At 43.5% G+C, this 18093-nt stretch overlaps 1 protein-coding gene and 1 long non-coding RNA gene across 3 annotated transcripts; one reads left to right on the forward strand and one right to left on the reverse strand.

The window, feature by feature from the left end:
• Nucleotides 1-4584: 4584 nt before the first annotated feature.
• On the forward strand, nt 4585-7588 carry CCR4 (C-C motif chemokine receptor 4). Its single transcript, XM_030469751.1, has 2 exons — nt 4585-4690; nt 6289-7588. The coding sequence occupies exon 2, from the start codon at nt 6306-6308 to the stop codon at nt 7380-7382; it is 1077 nt and encodes a 358-aa protein (XP_030325611.1). The 5' UTR covers nt 4585-4690; nt 6289-6305; the 3' UTR covers nt 7383-7588.
• On the reverse strand, nt 6826-14208 carry LOC115600613. Of its 2 annotated transcripts, XR_003989078.1 has the most exons (3): nt 9834-10519; nt 9080-9221; nt 6826-7738 (listed from the first exon to the last, which is right to left on the reverse strand). It is a non-coding gene; the product is annotated as an uncharacterized LOC115600613 (long non-coding RNA). The 2 variants fall into 2 exon arrangements; XR_003989074.1 differs by lacking the exon at nt 9080-9221 and having other exon boundaries at nt 9834-14208.
• Between the last annotated feature and the right edge of the window lie 3885 nt (nt 14209-18093).

Raw genomic sequence — 18093 nt, forward strand, 5'->3', positions numbered from 1 at the left:
GATACTTGTGATGTGGATGTTCAGGATAAGGCCAGTCATTCAATAAGCTTTTTAATACTACTAGCAACTACAGGTTTGAGACTTGGGGGTACTACCACAAAGCAACCAGAAATCAAAGCTTTTACACCAGAATGCCACCGTTCCTTTGTATCTAAACATCTCAGTGAGCATCAAACTGGTATGAGGAGACCTCTGCTATTCAATGCTGCCTTGTCTTTTTTCTTTCTTTGGAGAGACCAGCCTGTAACAGGGACATCATAGTGATCTTTAGGTGATGTCTGGGAAATTTAAAGAAGAAAAATTCTATCTCAGGTATCAACAACTTCTCAGAGTGGAAACAGCCCAAATTTGTCATCTGCCTGTAGAAACAGCTTGGGGACATTCCATAGATCACTGAAAAAGACAAAGCAAGCTCCTCACCATGTGGTTTCACATTTCAGAAGAATTCAACTCATGGTTCTTGCATCAATGATTTTTACTTCAAGTAAAACTCAGCATAAAAAAATGACTGTTCCAGTTGTGTTTGAGGTTTGAAGTTTCAGCTCTTTCTTCATGAGGAGTTCTAAATATAGCAGCTTTGCAAGCACATGGAAGAAAGCAAATCATGCTGAGGAAACAATGGCTGATACCATTCACAGAATGGCTAGTGGATGCAAGCAGCAGGATGCACAGGACTGGACCACCAAAAGAAAAACAGATGTAGGGAACTGAACTTAGTGTTGAGCAAGGAAAAGATGTTTTGGGCTTAAATCTTTTGCTTGTCAGTGCAAACGGCTGTCTGGGCCAAACAGAATTCGTAAGTTCAAAAAGATTGAGGTAAATGATGAATGAATCACCTGGGACAACAGTGTAGACAGTGGTTGTCTCTAAAACTAGTTTCAGTTCTGTCAGATTCCTGCAGTTTTAGTCATGCACAAGGAATTTGGAATAAATTTAAAATTACAAGGAAAGGAACTGCACAAGGAATAGGTGGCACAAACACCTTCCTAATGAGTAAGGAGGGGAACTACAGGTGTGCAAACTGCCATTTCAATTCACTTGAATTGCAGAAGAAGAATTGAACAAGCCCTGACCACGTCAGAAGGGCTTGGCTGCCTGACGGAGAGGATGGAATTGTTTGGCCAGATGTGACTTTGGCTGATCCACACAATCAGTCAAAATACTAATTTTTGCAAAAGCTGCTACCTTTAGTGACCATCATCAGCCTCTCTCCTGAGGTAGGATCTTCTGGATGAGGACTTCTCTAATAAACACTTCTGGATCATCTATCCATGCCACACTGGTATCAGAGGCAATGGATGGTGCACTGGCATATCAGTGGTGGATATCTCACAGCCTAGCTCGTGGCTTAGATAAACATCTCTCTCTAAACCTTCCTCACGCAAAATTCTTGGGCATCCTGCAAAAATGGCAAGTTAATGATAAGACTTTCTGTAAAGATGGGAGTGGCTGAACTCATCTTTTGGTGAGAAGCAAGGTTTTCATTGTTTGGCTTGTTCTGCTTTTTGCTTTTATTGAGTTCCCCTCTTTTGGTTTTGATGTGCCCCCTCCATCCTCCCCCATCCCATAAAAAGGTTAATCTCCTCCCAGTGAGGTGGCTCAGTTTTGGTTCACCTCTCTGCAGTCTCGTGATTTATTTGGTCAGTGGCACATACCTGATATCATCTAGTAAAGAGGTAAGACTTCTTTCTTCTCCCCTTTTCCTGCCAACCGTTAGTTTTACAGCAACATCCCCTACATCTCGATGAGAGCTCTTCACCCTTTCCTCTTAACCTCGCGATCTCCTGCTTTTGTTAGTCTCTACCAGGTCGTTCTTCTCCAAGGAGGAGCTGATAAAACCACTCTGCCATGTTACAAGGGGACCACAGAGCTCCCCTACTACAGACTACAGTTATATTTAGTGCTTTTTACTCTTCTTTCTCTCCAAGCTGTTGCAGAACCTTCACTCACAACACCTTTCATCTATTTTCTGCATCGTTTCATTTGCTCAGAGAGTTCTTTTTATTATCTTCTCTCCAGTTTTCCTCACAGGCTCTTCCATGGACTTCTTTCTTTGGGAGGCCACCAGAAGGTGTTTCAGGGTTCACCTTTATCCTCTTAATTTTCATGAGCTGTCAGATACGGGTTTTTTAGCTTCATTTCATGGCGTTCAAACATCCTAAATTTTCATTGTCTGTAACCACAACCATTCTTCTCTTTTTTGTGGCTTTTTTCCTCTTTCTGCACACACGTTCTTGTTCAGTCTCCTTACAAAGACAGACCTGATGCAGCATGAAATGCATTGGTATGGCAGCTTCTGCAGTATAAATGCTGCTTTGCAAAGCAGTGTGGTCCCACCATTCCTCTCCACCCAATCCAACAAGGATCCTTTGCTGCTCTACTCTTCTGGTGGAAGCCAAGCTTTCCACCCAAGGCAGCAAGCAGATACAAAAAGCTGCTTAGGAAGCATTTGCTACTTGAAAGTCCTCCAAGGAAGGACTGGGCAAAAGGCAATATGCCAGATAGGTTCTTCCTTCAGGCCAGTGCCATATGAATCATGCTAAACTGGAATTCATAAGGCTGCAGACTTGGTCTCTGTGAACAGTATGACTGAAAGATTAGAAGCACATCCGAAGTGTGGCATGTGTGCTAAGGACAGGTCGACTGATCTCAAATGGTTGCTGATGATGGGAGATCATCCCTTAACCAAGAAGGGTTCTTCCAGGGTAGAAGATTGTATCTGGATTCAATGCTATTCACTACTCCTATTCATAGAAACTTCATCTGGAAATCAAGAAAAATCACCACTGATGAAATTCAAAGGAGATGCTTAGTTTAATAGAGCAGAAAATGATGAGTGGAGCAAAGATAGGCAAGCAGATGCATGGTGGTTTACTGGGGAAAAACATTACAGCCAAAACTAAGACAGAACAATGCCTACAGAGCAAGAGGTGGGGTTTTCCCTGAAAAGCAGGTGCTTAAAGAAAGATTTTATGTCATTGTTAATACGGGTGAAGAGCTGAGTTTTGCCCCTAGTGCAACAACATGTGAAGGAAGAGGTTAATGAGGACCTTATACGGACAGAAGAGCACCAAGACGAACAGCTCCTTGTTCATCAGCAGAGCTGATGAAACTGGTACCACAGTGTTGCCTGCTCATCTGATGTCTGTATCTTTAAAGGACTAGTAGAAAACTACAGTGAAGATGTATATGTTGTGCAGGGCATTTAAGGTGCACTGGAGGAACATCTCCCAGTGACAGAATTCAAAACCTCTAGAGGTGCAGCTTGTGAAAGGTGACTGAGAAGCCATCTTCCCTACAATCCTTTTATCCCCGCAAAATGTGGAAGCAGTAGATCCCACATCTTATGCTGTCTGCACACCAAACTTCTCAGGAAGAAATGCTTCAGCCAAGTGTAAGTTATTGGCCAGAGTAACAATGTTAGAGGCATAGAGGATAGCAGCAAATAGCATAACTGAACCAAAGATATAACAGAATAACACCGGAGGCCAAACTAGGAGAGGTGTGATCTGTCCTGGACTGAGATCTATGATTCTTCCTACGCTCCCAACCACCTCCTGTAGCTTCCTTGTTTCTGGTTCTTATCATGCTTCTTCAGTTTCTCCTGCTACCAAGAAAGCGGCCTCCCCTGTTGAGAAACAGCTTTTGCTTCTGCTTGACTGGTCTCTTCTGGGACATGGAGGAGAGCAGCACTTGCCAGGTGCTAGCACAGATGTTCTGCTTGTGGGACTCAAACCCATCCATTTGACTAGCAACGGCCTCTGTGCTCTCTTCTCCCTTCCTTGGATCCCCCAAAAGACTAGTAGAGCCCTCAGCACTGTCAGGAGAGATGCATAGAAGCTGCTGAGCTTCCTGCTGTGACAAGTACCATGGTAAACTTCTGCCCTTACACCACACACACATGCACGTGTGCACATCCTACATCTTATCTGGTATTTTATAACTATTACTGTTGGCACCAGGTCAGTAGTAGCAGGTAATGTGCTGCATACAAAACCTGCTACGGGAGATACCAAGCAAGTAAGCAGCATGAATTAACACGCCTTCATTTCTTTTCTTAGCAAGATAGGAGTTAGGAAGCTCAAACAACAATGAAGAAAAAGAACCTTCCCTCACTGACTCCATACAGGTCTTTTCTTCTTCAATTACAGAGTGTAACTTGCAAACTGAATGATGTGGCAGAGAGGGACTGGAAACATACCTTACACACACACCTTGAGTACCTTACACACACACCTTGAGTACCTTCCTCCTCTCTGCTCACCATAGATGACCCCTTGATTAGTTTTTCTAAGGTTAAGATGTGTTTTACACCCCATAAGAACAAGGTTTCTGTTGAATGAGAGCTGCTCAGTGACATCTATTTTACTGATTATTGGTTAAGATGAAGCTCCTTTAACTCAGTGATCAGACTCTCAGTGGAAACTTTGCGTTTCCTTACACATGATAGAGTGTGTTTCATTTGATTTCTGGGGGACCATCTCTGATGAGCGCTGAGGAGAGAAAACACTCGTGATACCATCTGTAAGGAAGTACAAAGCTTCCGTTAAAACACAGCTACCCAGTGCTTCTGCAGCTGCTGGCTATTGCTGTGCAGGCAGCACCTCCAGAGCTACCTGCGGAGACGCAAGTGATTCTGCACTCTGAAAGAAGCTTCTTCCCATCATCCAAGAAGAGAGGAGGAGAAAAGGTAAAGCTCACATAATGCAGTTGCTGCAGCAGTTTTGTATCCTGTACGCTCATCATGTGTGTGGATGCAATGCTGTTTCATTGTGCTTTTTTTGCTGCCCAGGTAACTTTTACAGCAGTTTTAACAACTCCTGCATCATCAGAGGTGTATGTGCATTCTGTGACAGTATGTTTTCACTTTTAAGTATTGCAGTATATTACGCTGAACCTATATTGCATTCAGGTATGTCTAGGTGCAGTTGTTGCAACGCTCTCATCCTTAGACCATTGGCATTAAACAGTTTTGTCCCTGTCAGTTGTGATTCAGATTAAATTCCTCTGTGTGTGTAATGGAACAGAACTGTAGGCTGGAGAGGTGTTGTGCCTGGGATGACACACAGGAGGAGTCGGGTTAATGAAAGTCAATGTTTGTTGTTATGTAGCAGCAACGCACAGCGCAAAGACAAATAAAGGAATGATACTATTCTGCTATTCCTAAAAATAAAGACAAAGGTGAAGGACAGAACTCAGGCTTAGAAAAATTTTGGTATGTCTGGCTAAAACAGTAACACTTGTTGTGATGTGAATAACACACACATCAGTGATACATCAGCAGTATATCTACACTGTGTCCAGGCTACCTCGAAGTAACATCACTTAAACCCCTGTCTCTACCTATTAGAAAAGAACATACATACAGAAATGACCAATTTCTGTTATTCATTTAGCCACTGGAGACAGCACTTACTGAAAACTCACGTCAACTTTCAGTAAGCGTGAATTCTTTAGAAGGGTCAGATCCATTTTCATTACCATCTACTTACAGTGATGTTTGCCTGATGAGATAGGCAGGTGAAATCCTGGACTGCTATGAATAGCGGCTTTGCTTTTTACTTTATTCCATGCAGGATTTACCCCTCTCTGATTTGATATGTGTGGCCTGTATCTTTCTTTCCTATGTGCTTTCTTCTTCACTATGTGCTGCGTACTTGACATCCAAGTTGCACAGTGCTGCAGTGCTGCAAGGACTAAACACATGCATGTCAAGTCTGATGAGGAAGAGCTAAGGGACCTGGGGGGGTTAGTCTGGAGAAGGCTCAGGGGGGACCTTATCGCTCTCTACAACTGCCTGACAGGAGGTTGCAGTGAGAGGGGGTCGGTCTCTGCTCCCAAGGAACAAGTGACAGGACAAGAGGAAATGGCCTCAAGCTGCGCCAGGGGAGGTTTAGGCTGGAGATGAGGAACAATTCCTTCCCCAGAGGGTGCTCAGGCATTGGAACAGGCTGCCCAGGGCAGTGCTGGAGTCACTGTCCCTGCAAGTGTTCACACAGTAGATGAGGCCCTCAGTGACATGGGTTAGTGGTGGCCTTGGCAGTGCTGGGGAACAGTTGGACTGGATGAGCTTAAAGGTCTTTTCCAACCTGGTTGATTCTATGATTCTATGACAGTCCATTTTGCAAGGGTGCATATGCATGATGCTTAAACAGTGTTTGAGAACCTGTAATGAGAAGTGTGTTGGAACTACAAGTCAGTTGCTGCTAGTGATTCAGACTTGTGAGGTAACCACACAATCTTCATGCACTGAAAGTCACTGACATGTTTATGCTCTTTCCTTCTCAGGAACTGGAGGAAAAACCATGAGTTCTTCAAGTACAGAGTCCTTTGAAGTTGACACCTCAACCTTATATGACTATTACGATAATTATAACGATGCTCCAAAACCCTGCAGTAAGGAGACTGTCAAGAGGTTTGCAGCCTTCTTCCTACCTGTTCTGTATACTCTAGTATTCCTGGTCGGGCTCACAGGAAACATTCTGGTCATTGTGGTCCTCTTCAAATACAAGAGGTTGAAGAGCATGACTGATGTGTACCTGCTGAACCTTGCCATCTCAGATTTGCTCTTTGTTCTATCCTTGCCCTTCTGGTCTTATTTCATGATAGACCAATGGGTTTTTGGAACTCCCTGGTGTAAAATCATTTCATGGATCTACCTGGTTGGGTTTTACAGTGGGATATTTTTTATTATGCTCATGAGCATAGACAGATACCTGGCGATTGTTCGTGCAGTGTTTTCCTTGAAAGCAAGGACTGCCTTCCATGGCTTGGTTACTAGCCTTGTTGTATGGCTTGTAGCTCTTTCAGCCTCAGTTCCAGAACTTGTATTCACAGAATCTTTTAATGAACAGAATTATACTACCTGCAAGCCAAGATATCCAGGCAATTTCACAACATGGAAGCTTTTTTGTACTTTGGAAATCAACATCTTAGGGCTTCTAATCCCTCTTATAGTTATGACATTTTGCTACTCCATGATCATTAAAACATTAGTTCACTGTAGAAATGAGAAAAAGAATAAGGCTGTGAGGATGATCTTTGCTGTCATGATTGTGTTTTTCTTCTTTTGGACCCCTTACAACATTGTTATCTTTTTACAACTGCTGGAAGTCATGGGAGTCTTTAGAGACTGTCAAGCAAGCAGGAATCTGGACTATGCTTTCCAGGTAACAGAAATCCTCGGCCTTTCTCACTGTTGCCTCAATCCAGTCATCTACTTCTTCATGGGGGAAAAATTTAAGAAGTACGTGAAGATGCTCTTTAAGAACTGGTGGTTGCCCGGAGAGCTTTGCAAGTGGTGTGGAGTTCATATCACTTACCACTCTGAATCTACCAGTTCATTCCACACACAGTCTACAGGAGATCAAGACGCTCTGTAACGTGTTTCACACCGGCCACGGTACTCACCAGCAAGCCAACTGACAAAGGCAAGAACTCTGAAAAGCCAAGCAAATGCACATGCATTTAACAATAAGCTAGTGCTGGATAATGACACACTTCAGCTTTGATTTCTGCCTCTAGATTTTCTGAAGATTATGACAGAAGGTGTCCTAGATGTGAAGTGTGGGAGATGGACACGCAAGTTTTATCTGCTGCAATCCCCAATCACTGCTCAGCTGTAATGGCAGCCTCGGCTCTCTGCAAAGCACTGTGCTGTGCGTCTGCTTTTCACCAGGATCAGGATGGAGGTTGGCCCCTTGCATGGAGGGGGAGAAGAGAGTCTTGTCACCAGCATCTGGAAAACACATTCATTTATTCCAGAAGGATTATTAGTACTGTTTTGTTTCATTCCACAGCTGATCTGTGTAGGACTTGTTTGCTCTGACTCTTAGCAAGCTCTTAACAGTACCTGCTACTGTCAAATGTTTCATCTCGGGAGAGGGGGATACACCCTCATTAAGGACTCAAAATATATTCTTTATGTGCACAAAGACGCAAAGCAAATGCATTACATTGTGTTATAGACAGTTTCTCTTAGGTATCCAAGTTGCCACATGCACCTATGTGTAGGTGTATATATAGGCATTTTGAATTACTTTATCACTGTAATTCAGGATAACAATTCTGTATTTTAATTAACATTTTAAAAGTGTTTTGGATGGAAGTGTTTTAAAAAACCCTTATTTTCCAGCATGTGCAAATAAATTCAAAGCATCTTGGTTAAAAGTATATCTTTAAAAGTGAATGTTCTTTGTTTAAAAAGTACTTAACCCCAAGACTCAGTTTTCATTCCCTGGAGATGTATCTGGCAACCAAGAGAGTAAAACTAGAGATTGTATAGAAATGGTCTGTCAGAAACCACACCAAGAATTCTAGTGTTTGATAACAGCAAAATGCGAAGAGTGTGATGCTTCAGTAGCCACTAACAGATCTACATGGTATTAATCAGAGACCTGATCAGGAAGCAAACTCACACTGCAGTGCTGAGATTTTGGCACAAAAATAACTTAAAAAGAGGCAAAATCAGTAATGTGGTGGCAGGTAAAGTAAGAGTTGAAAAATACATATTGGCAGGTATTTCTGGTGTGTCTGTGCTGGATCACAACCATTCAGCAGGAAGACTTTAATTTCTTAGGTTTTCAGTAACAAAGTGTCTGCTCAGCACTCAAGCAAAGAGCAGACAAGACATTCAAATGCAGCAGGAAAGGCTTGGAGAAGACATGTAAAAATATCATAGTGGTGTTGTTCTCATGGCCCCAAATAAGAAATGTTAAGCGGAAACTCATCTCCATGTGACCTCTCTTGTGATACAAGACTGAGAAGAAAAAGCAGCACATTTAAATACTCATGCACACACATATCCATCATAATCAAATTTTGGGAATGAATTACCATTAGCTGTTTGCTGAGGCTGACAGGCAAGGATCTGCATTAATGCAGATAATGAGAATAGCTGTGGAAGACATTACTTGTGGTAAGAAAGTGTCTTCCTTCCCAAGAAAAAAGGTTATAAATTCTTGTTACTCAAAACCTTACAACCACTGAGTAAATCAGTTGCAGAAAACTGCTGCAAGGAGTGGGCTAAGCCATCCATTACCTATTTTGAAAGAGAAGACAAATTACAAGTGCCACGTACTTGAAAGCCTCACCAATGTCACTGAACCCAACAACACGTGTCTCCCAAAGCCAGCATGGCACATTGTCCTCACAGATGCGATACTGCTGGCGCAGGCACTGTGAACTGCTGAGGTATTCACCAGTCAAGTGCGCAGACGAACCTGGAAGCCAGACAGCGCACCACAGTTCTAGTCAGTAAGAATAAATGACTCCTTTAGAGGAACCTTGCTTTCCAGTCCAGGGGAAGGGCTGCCTCTGCAAAATGGTCAGCAAGCAAAAAGCAAGCCACAGATAGGTTCTTGATGACCATAAGATAAAAGAGGTCATCAAGTGTTGAGCAGTGTTGAGCAATGGCATCAAGACGGCCAGCAGCTTGCAGGCTGATCCAGCTCTAGGCACACACCCTGTGGTGGGGAGGACACCGAATCTGCTCATGCGTGGAATTAATGTGCTGCACCCATTGCCATACATAGAGCTGGTGTAAAACCTCTATGATGCTCTGATTCTCTTCTCCACACAAAACTCAAAGGTGCTTCACATCACTGCTTGGCTTTGTGCCCCACAGCCTGTGCACATTTGCCTTTGGTCAGAGGGTACCTGTTGCAGCCAGAGCTCTCCCTGGGTGAACATCGTCCTTGCTCCTCTGACCAAATAACCTCTCCCAGTCCTCCCAGTAATATTCACCACTACTCAATGTGTGTGCTGGAGGAGCAATCAAGCTGGAAGCTGTGCTCTGAGCAGGTTTGCTGAATCGGGTGCAAGGGGGAGCTCACCTTTAAGTGACGGGCTCGAGAATCCAGGTCCTGGAGCTCGTCAAACCGGTATGGCTCCCTTCTCTGTCACCTGGAACAAACCCTTCTCCTCCATGCACTGAGCTACAGTAGATAATGCCACTCCTCTTTTTAGAGAGGGCTTTGTCATCTGCTGGTGAGAAAGGACAAGATGATGGTGTTAGTACAGACAAAAATAAAGCAGGGAATTTCAAAATGTCAGTTGAACAAAGGTGTCATTTTAGCTGAACAAGAGTTTCCAAGCAATGAATTATGGTACATACCGACCTACTGAACCATGAAAGACTAGAGTATTTATCCATTGACAGACATTCTAGTGAAGCAAAGCTGACTCATTCTTAAACCCACATTTTTATATCAGAGTTCCTCGGAAAGCCAGCCTGTGTCCTCTCTTCTATTGCGCTAAACTGCCATGGAAACGTAGATGAAGGGAAGAATCAGCTTAATTGTACGAAGTACAAATCACGATGAAAATGTAAAAACAAGTTGGTTGGTTTGTTTTCATACAGCACTTGGGCCACCACAGGCACTCCCTAAGCATGAAGTTGCATTACACACTTGCCTTTTACTCTGGAGGTCAGTCTCATTCCTTTTGACTGTATTGTGTGCAGTTCTGGTGTCTCCAACATCAGAAGGACATGGAGCTGTTGGAGCAAGTCCAGAGGAGGCCACAGGAATGATCAGGGGCTGGAGCACCTCCCGTATGAAGACAGGCTGAGAACATTGGGGCTGTTCAGCCTGGAGAAGAGAAGCTGCGTGGAGACCTCAGAGCAGCTTCCAGTGTCTGAAGGGGGCTACAAGGCTGCTGGAGAGGGACTCTTCATCAGGGACTGTAGCGATAGGACAAGGGGTGATGGGTTCAAACTGAAACAGGGGAAGTTCAGGTTAGATCTAAGGCAGAAGTTCTTCCCTGTGAGGGTGCTGAGGCGCTGGCACAGCGTGCCCAGGGTAGTGGTAAATGCCCCATCCCTGGCAGTGTTAAAGGCCAGGTTGGACAGAGCCTTTGGTGACATGGTCTAGTGGAAGGTGTCCCTGCCCATGGCAGGGGGTTGAAACTTAAGGTCCTTTCCAACCCAAAACATTCTATGATTCTATGATCCTATGACTGTGCAAAAGAAGCATTATGGTCAGCAGCCTCCTCCCAATCTGCTCCTCTGAGTCTATGTGCCAGGCAGGAATTGCTGTTCTCCTTCCTATACTATTGCTGCTTGCCACTGCCTCAGCACCAGCTTTGCACACTTGGTCTGAAAGAGAGTACCATCCAACAGCCACTACAGTGCTCCTCCCAACACTAGGATGCTTCCAGCAGGGATCTACATGCACACATTTTCCTCCAGGACCTCTTAATTTTTCCCCACTTTTATCCTACCTCTCTCTCTTAACACAGCCCCAGAGCAACCTCATCAACTCCCATCTGTTATGCAAATACGCCCATTTGACTTGATTTACAGAAATCAAGGGCCATTTAGTAATGCCAATCAAAATGATCATTAAAACACTATTTCAGGCAAATCCTACAGAGAACTCAACAGGACTTTGCTACTCTGGGTATGAAAGAAGCTTTTAAGTGGGAGGCTGGAAATGAATAGTCAATGTAACTGTGGTGAGATTTCTCCACTTGCATAACTGATAAGACCTTTCAAAGGTGATGTAGTGCTGGTGGTATCTGCAGTCATCTTACCATAACACAGCCCTGATGTATGGAGGTTCTTGTTGCATGCAGTTAGCATTCATTTAGCATTATTTAGTGCAGTAACTGCACGCTGCAAGCTGCTTGTGATTTCAGGTCTTGCAAAATGAAAACTACAGAGGCACTAAGAATTCTGGAAAATTCCAAGAAGATGTTTGTTTCCTTGCTTTTGCTTTTAGCAACTACAGCAAGTAATCAAGAACCTGATCTGCAAGATTCTGATCTGTTTCCACAGATATGAAAACCTCAGAAAAGGTACTTTCTGTGCTGCTAGCAACCTGTAAGACAAGAGGCTGTGTGAAGATTGACGTTACCAGATCCACTCTTCTGCTCCAAAGAGGCCAGGGGCATTTGATCAGCATTTTCCAAACAGCCAAGTTCAGGAAGAGACTTTTGTACATGGGACTGCGATTGGAACAATTGGTAGAGATGTCAGCATGAAAAGCTTGTCTTCTTCACACAGGGACTTTGCCCTTCTTAAAGTATCTCCATAGAAGTATTGTGGTTTGGGCAGCTAGATCCAAGAGAAGGTCCCTCCCTGACGTTGAACCTGTCACCATCACACACAAATAGAAAGAGCGGTACCAGCTAATAGTAACACAAAAGTATCTTAATCAAAGTGAAGAAAGACCACAAGAGATCTCTGTACTTACTCAGAACTGGTAAACTGAAATTTGACCACAAGTAAGACCAAGACCGCAGACCCAGTGACTTGCCTCTGATGCTACCAAAGTATGTGGGAAAGCTGTAAAAATCACATAAGGAAGAGAAAGGATGTTTTTTCCTGTTGCTTCTGCCCTTGCTGCTCATTCACAGCACCAGGAATAGAAAGGAAATAAGGCTGGTTGGTTGCCAGAACATTATCTGCAGGGCCTTGCAGACAGTGTTGAGAAGCTGCAGAGCACAAGTCTGCCCTTGCCATCGAAACACTTTCCAGAAGAATGAAACCCATAGCACAAGGTGTCTCACAAAACCCTGCAACACTTCAGAGCAGGGGCTGAAGAGCTTATAAAAGGAAAAAAAAGGAAAGTATGGATCTAGGCTGTTTTCTCCTCAGTTCTGCTTCACCAACCCATCTCTGCATAATGCAGGTCAGTACTCGCTTCCCTTCCTCAGAAATACTAGGGAACCCCCAAAATCCCCGATGGGAATGCTGGCTCCCATCTGCTCCTGCTCTGGCTTTTTGCATGAATGTGTATGCCACAACCTCCTCTCCCATAGTCACATGGAGTAAATCCATTCATTTCCTCACCAGCTTAAGCTCACCTTCTCCACACACAGTCATGCAGGTAGGACCCCGTCTTCTGACAGCACTGCAGAGCATTCTGCATTTGAAAAGGCATGTTCTGGAAGATGCCCCTAGTCATGGCAGGGGTTGGAGTAGATGACCTTTAAACCTTCCCACCCAAACCATTCTGTGATTCTCTGATTCTATGCAGATCTGAACACTGGAAAGGACAGATGCACTGGCGACTGATCAACACCCTTTAACCCAACACTATTGCTTGCATTTTGCTTCAGCTTAAAACTCTTTTCAAGTAAGCACAGCCTATTTTTCACCATTATTGAAATGAAATATTTCATTATTTCTGCTCTGAGTTCTCATTAAAATGACATTCTGATGGGGGAAATCATTTCAAAAGCCCTCATGTAACCACAAGTTGTCAAAAGAACTCATGGATTTGTCTTATTTAACACACTACTTTTTGTGAACAACTTGAATAGAATAAATCCACCACACTAACCCACTACTAATACAGTAGCTTATTCCACATACCCATAGGAATGTGCCAGAGTTTAGAAAAAAGCCAGCATTAGAAGCAAAATTTCAGTAAGGTAACAAATGCTACTGGAGAAAACCACCAGAAAGAGAAGGGGTTTTAACTGTGATTGTTATCTTATGACTTTGTTTCGTAAGAATTTGCCAAGCAAATGAAATTTTGATGCTGCTGTAGTGTAAAAACCCTGCAGCATTTTATATCAAAATGGGACTGTATGGATTCAATTTCAATGATCAATCCTCAAATTTGCATGTATGAAAGGTCAGCTCTTCAATGTCAATGATTCAACCATTTGTGTTAGAGGCTGAGAAAGAAGATCAGCAGAAAGCAAGATTCTGCAGAACTTTTCTTTGTGTGACTATTTCAATTCCAGGAATAGGTCTGTACAGATGCAGTTGTGTCACAAACAGGTAAAGCAGCCCACCTTTTCTGTAAGGTGATTCATAACAAAGACCTCAGCCATAATATGGTATGGCCTTGATTTTCAGGAGGGCACATGCCCCATTCGTGAACTGTCATAAGAACATAAAGCACTGGAGATGTTCAGTCTCCCAAGTTCCTGAAAAAATGTAGAAAAAGCTCTAGAAACGTCAACTACTTGTACAGAAATAGATGTGGAAAAGCTGATACTAATAATGGAAGAAATAGGTAGCCAGCATCAATGCTCATTTCAGTGACACCTAAAATAATCTTCCATAGTTTTTACACCTGAGTCCACAAGAACCCACAAAATTACAAAGAGTAACAAAGTTTGGCAAAAGCAAAACAAAACACAGTAAAAAAAAAAACCAAACGGGTCTGTCAGTACCTATCAAACAGAGATTATCTCAAACTGAAACAGGGGAAATTCAGGTTGGATATAAGGCAGAAGTTCTTCCCTGTGAGGGTGCTGAGGCGCTGGCACAGGGTGCCCAGAGAAGCTGGGGCTGCCCCATCCCTGGCAGTGTTCAAGGCCAGGTTGGACACAGGGGCTTGGAGCAACCTGGTCTAGTGTGAGGTGTCCCTGCCCATGGGAGGGGGTTGGAATTGGATGATCTTAAGCTGCTTTCCAATCCAAACCATTCTGATATGCTCAAAAGAGGCAGTAGCACCCTTATCCTTCACTTCTCCCTAAAAAACAAACCAACCACTTTTTAAGGTTCTGCTTTCAGCTTTGCCACGGTTCTTAGTCAATTCAACTCTTGCATCTGCTACATAGAAATCAAGACTCTGCCCTCCTTTGTAAAACAAGGCACTTTGCAGATGAAAAGTACTATAATGAAACTAAGCATTTATTATTAGAAAGACAAAAATCTATGTATTCATTGCTAGATTTCTTGCCTTGTGTCAAGACATCAAGAACCATGCACGCGCTTTTACTCACAGCCCCAAAAGTTTCATCTCCTTCCACAGAAGATGAAACCAACTTCAAAATGCATTATTCTGAAAAAGAACCTCACCAACCCCAAACCTTTTGGCTCTGAGTAATTTCTTCCTAACATTCCTCAGTCAACTGGTGATTGTTCTGAATCTGAAGGTTGGCAGACAAAACCACTGCCCCTTTTAGACTTGATGCCCGATTTGCTTCATGTTTTGACGTCTGTCATCAGGGGGTTTCACCAATTTGCATGAACACACTAAAACAGGTAGCAGGAAAAAACTATGTACTTCAGAAGAACAGGAACATTCTTCCTATATGAAGACAGGCTGAGAACATTGGGGCTGTTCAGCCTGGAGAAGAGAAGCTGCGTGGAGACCTCAGAGCAGCTTCCAGTATCTGAAGGGGGCTACAAGGATGCTGCAGAGGGACTCTTCATCAGGGACTGTAGTGATAGGACAAGGGGTGATGGGTTCAAACTGAAACAGGGCAAGTTCAGGTTAGATCTAAGGAAGAAGTTCTTCCCTGTGAGGGTGCTGAGGCGCTGGCACAGAGTGCCCAGAGAAGCTGTGGCTGCCCCATCCCTGGCAGTGTTCAAGGCCAGGTTGGACACAGGGGCTTGGAGCAACCTGCTCTAGTGGAAAGTGTCCCTGCCCGTGGCAGGGGGTTGAGACTGGGTGAGCTTAAGGTCCTTCTTCAACCTAAACCATTCTATGATTCCCAAGTCAAACCAGCATCACATTTTTGCATCAAAATGCATACAGCCTGACAACACACGAGTAATCCCCCAAATCAAAACACACTGTGGAACATAGACCAAGGTTGCTGAAAGAGAGCTGATGCTTTTAAATAATCTCAATTGCTCTACACCAGTTTGCATTTCAGAGTGTGAATTTTAAGAGTTTGGGGCTGTTTTTTTCACATACTGAGTCATGGTGAGCAAGCAGCTGAATTTGCAGTTAAAGCTGAGTCTTTTCTACTGAAAAGAGCATAAAAGCACTGAAATTCCAGCTCAACTTAGTAAGAAACAAGCAAACCAACAAACAAAACTTCACCTGAAAGTTTAAAGTGTTAAAACTCGGGAGATGGTCAGATATGCTCACCTCCAAAAGAGGAAACCGGGCTTAATGGACCGTGTGCAAACTCAGTGCCATTATTCTTACATGAAAAAATACACTTTCATTAAATGAAAAAAGAAAACAAAGACAACAAATACCATGGGCTGAGCTCCGTGTATTTCTGAAGCTCTCAGTCTCTGAGACAACAGCATTCTCATGTGCTGCACACTCAAACTCACTACACAGAGAGAGAACAAATCGTTGGATATTCTTTCACTCACCTTTCAGGGCATGTACAACAGGATGGTTGTATTTCTGAGGAAGGAACTTGCTCACTAGAAACCGTGGTGAAACCAAACCAGGCATCATCTACCCTTATTATTTCATAACAACTGATAATAGGTGATGCATATCAAGGGCTGTCAGAAAAAGCATGATTTGTACCTGGAATTGCAAGGATAAAATGGAAGACAAGATAGTGATAAAGCAGTTAGGGAGCAAGCGGAAGCAGATCTATGGGTATTCACAACCTTGCTGTAAGGCAGATTTCTGTTAGGAAGTGGATGTATTTTCCTCCCCCTGCACATCCTGCCAGGGGAGCTGAACCTTCACCCCAGTTCGCTTCCTTTCTTTCATGTGAAATTCTCCAGTTGTAGCCATGAAAATGTGAAAACTACAGTGCTCAGCATCATTCCCCTTTGCCAGTTCAGTGGGATGCAAAGCCACAGCCTGTAGCTGCTTGGCAGTGGCTGAAGGCACCAAAAGGGAAATCATTCTCTTTCCCCTCTCCCCTGCCAACCCGCTTGGGTTTGCAAAAGTAATTAATAGAAATAAAACCATAAAACCTACCAACAAGCCACTATTCACCTGACACATAATTGTGCTTTTCCCTCTGTCTTCATTAGACTTCTCATCCAGAGCATGTTTTTGAACACTGAGTATTCTTCTTTGCTCGTATCTCCACAGCGCTTAAACATCCCGTTACAGCACTTTACAGTGTTCCTACAGGAGAAAAACAAACTTCATGCAAGTGAAGATTGCTGCTACTGTAATCTCAGTTCAGCAGTTTTGCACAGGTTAGGTATTTCAGAGTGAAAGAAAAAACAAAAGCAGCCTTTAGGGTGATTTCAGCATAGCTCTTGCTTCTACTCTTGCATTCTTGCATCAGAATTACTGGCACCTTCTATCCAAGTTTCCTTTATTTCCTAGGCTGGGTGTACAAGCTTAATTTGCAGGTGGTGGGGTGTGTGGGGTGTCCCTTTTTCAATAAAAGGCATTAAAAGGAGTCTGCAATTTGGCTGATACTAAACCACCAAGTGTCTTGGTGTCAGAGTTAAAATTAGACAGGATCCACAGAAACTTGAGGTTTTCTTCAACACATCTGAAGCCTTTGAGTCAAAGCAAGCAGAGCTGAGAGGTTAGACTTGAAAAAGTAAACAAAAACCCCAAAAGCTGCCTCAGCGGATACCAACCAGCAGCAATTTTCTTCTCTTTCAAGGCAAGATAGGCAGGACTCGATGCTTTAAATCAAGTCATGTTGTGTCTATGTTTGGCTGTAGTCAAAAGACTCGCACTGTTTTATCCTCAGTAGATATTGCTCTGGCTCAAAGGACCAAAAAAGCACCACAGGAATGCATTGTAGCACAAGCCAGTGCTTTGAGAAAATTCTGCAGGAAATCATGCTAACACCTCACCAGTTCAGGACAAGGTTCTTGGGTTCTTCAGCACACAGGATCTACCTAATCGTGGTTATTGCAAACCACATCCTAAAGCAGAGGGGAGGGGGGAAACAGCCAAAAAAGCTTGAAAGAAGATACGTAGAGTGCATGCAGGAGGCCGATCTCTCAGAGCTTAAAGTCTTCTGGGGAGCTTCAGTGGTACAATGGAAAGGAAAGAAAGGAGTGCAAGTTTTCCTTCCACACAGCTTCTTTCTCATCCCACATGTGCCTGCTGTGAAAACAGCATCCAACTTTCAGTTAACAGGAAAAGGTTGCAGCCTAAAGCTCAGACACAGTCAGGGCCTGAGGAAAGCTAAGAGTAAGCTATCAGTTTCTTCTTCTTCTCAACAATTCTACCTGTGCTTCAGAAGGCCCATTCACCCACAGCACAGGAACATCTCCAAGGAGAAACTGAACATGAGCCGCTTCCGCGTGAGCTTGAGCCCAGAAACCCCGTGTGCCGAGCTGCACCAAAAGCAGCATGAGCAGCAGGTCGAGGGAGGGGATCCTGCCCCTCTGCTCTAATCTCATGAAATCCCGCTTGCAGCACAAGCGCTACAGAAACACCAAGTTTAAAAAAGAAATAGTGCTTACACTGAAAACAAATAAGGAAACTTCAAAGGATTGAAACCTTTGAA

The sequence above is a fragment of the Strigops habroptila genome, chromosome 1, assembly GCF_004027225.2.
Source record: "Strigops habroptila isolate Jane chromosome 1, bStrHab1.2.pri, whole genome shotgun sequence".
In the NCBI taxonomy this organism is placed as follows: domain Eukaryota; kingdom Metazoa; phylum Chordata; class Aves; order Psittaciformes; family Psittacidae; genus Strigops; species Strigops habroptila.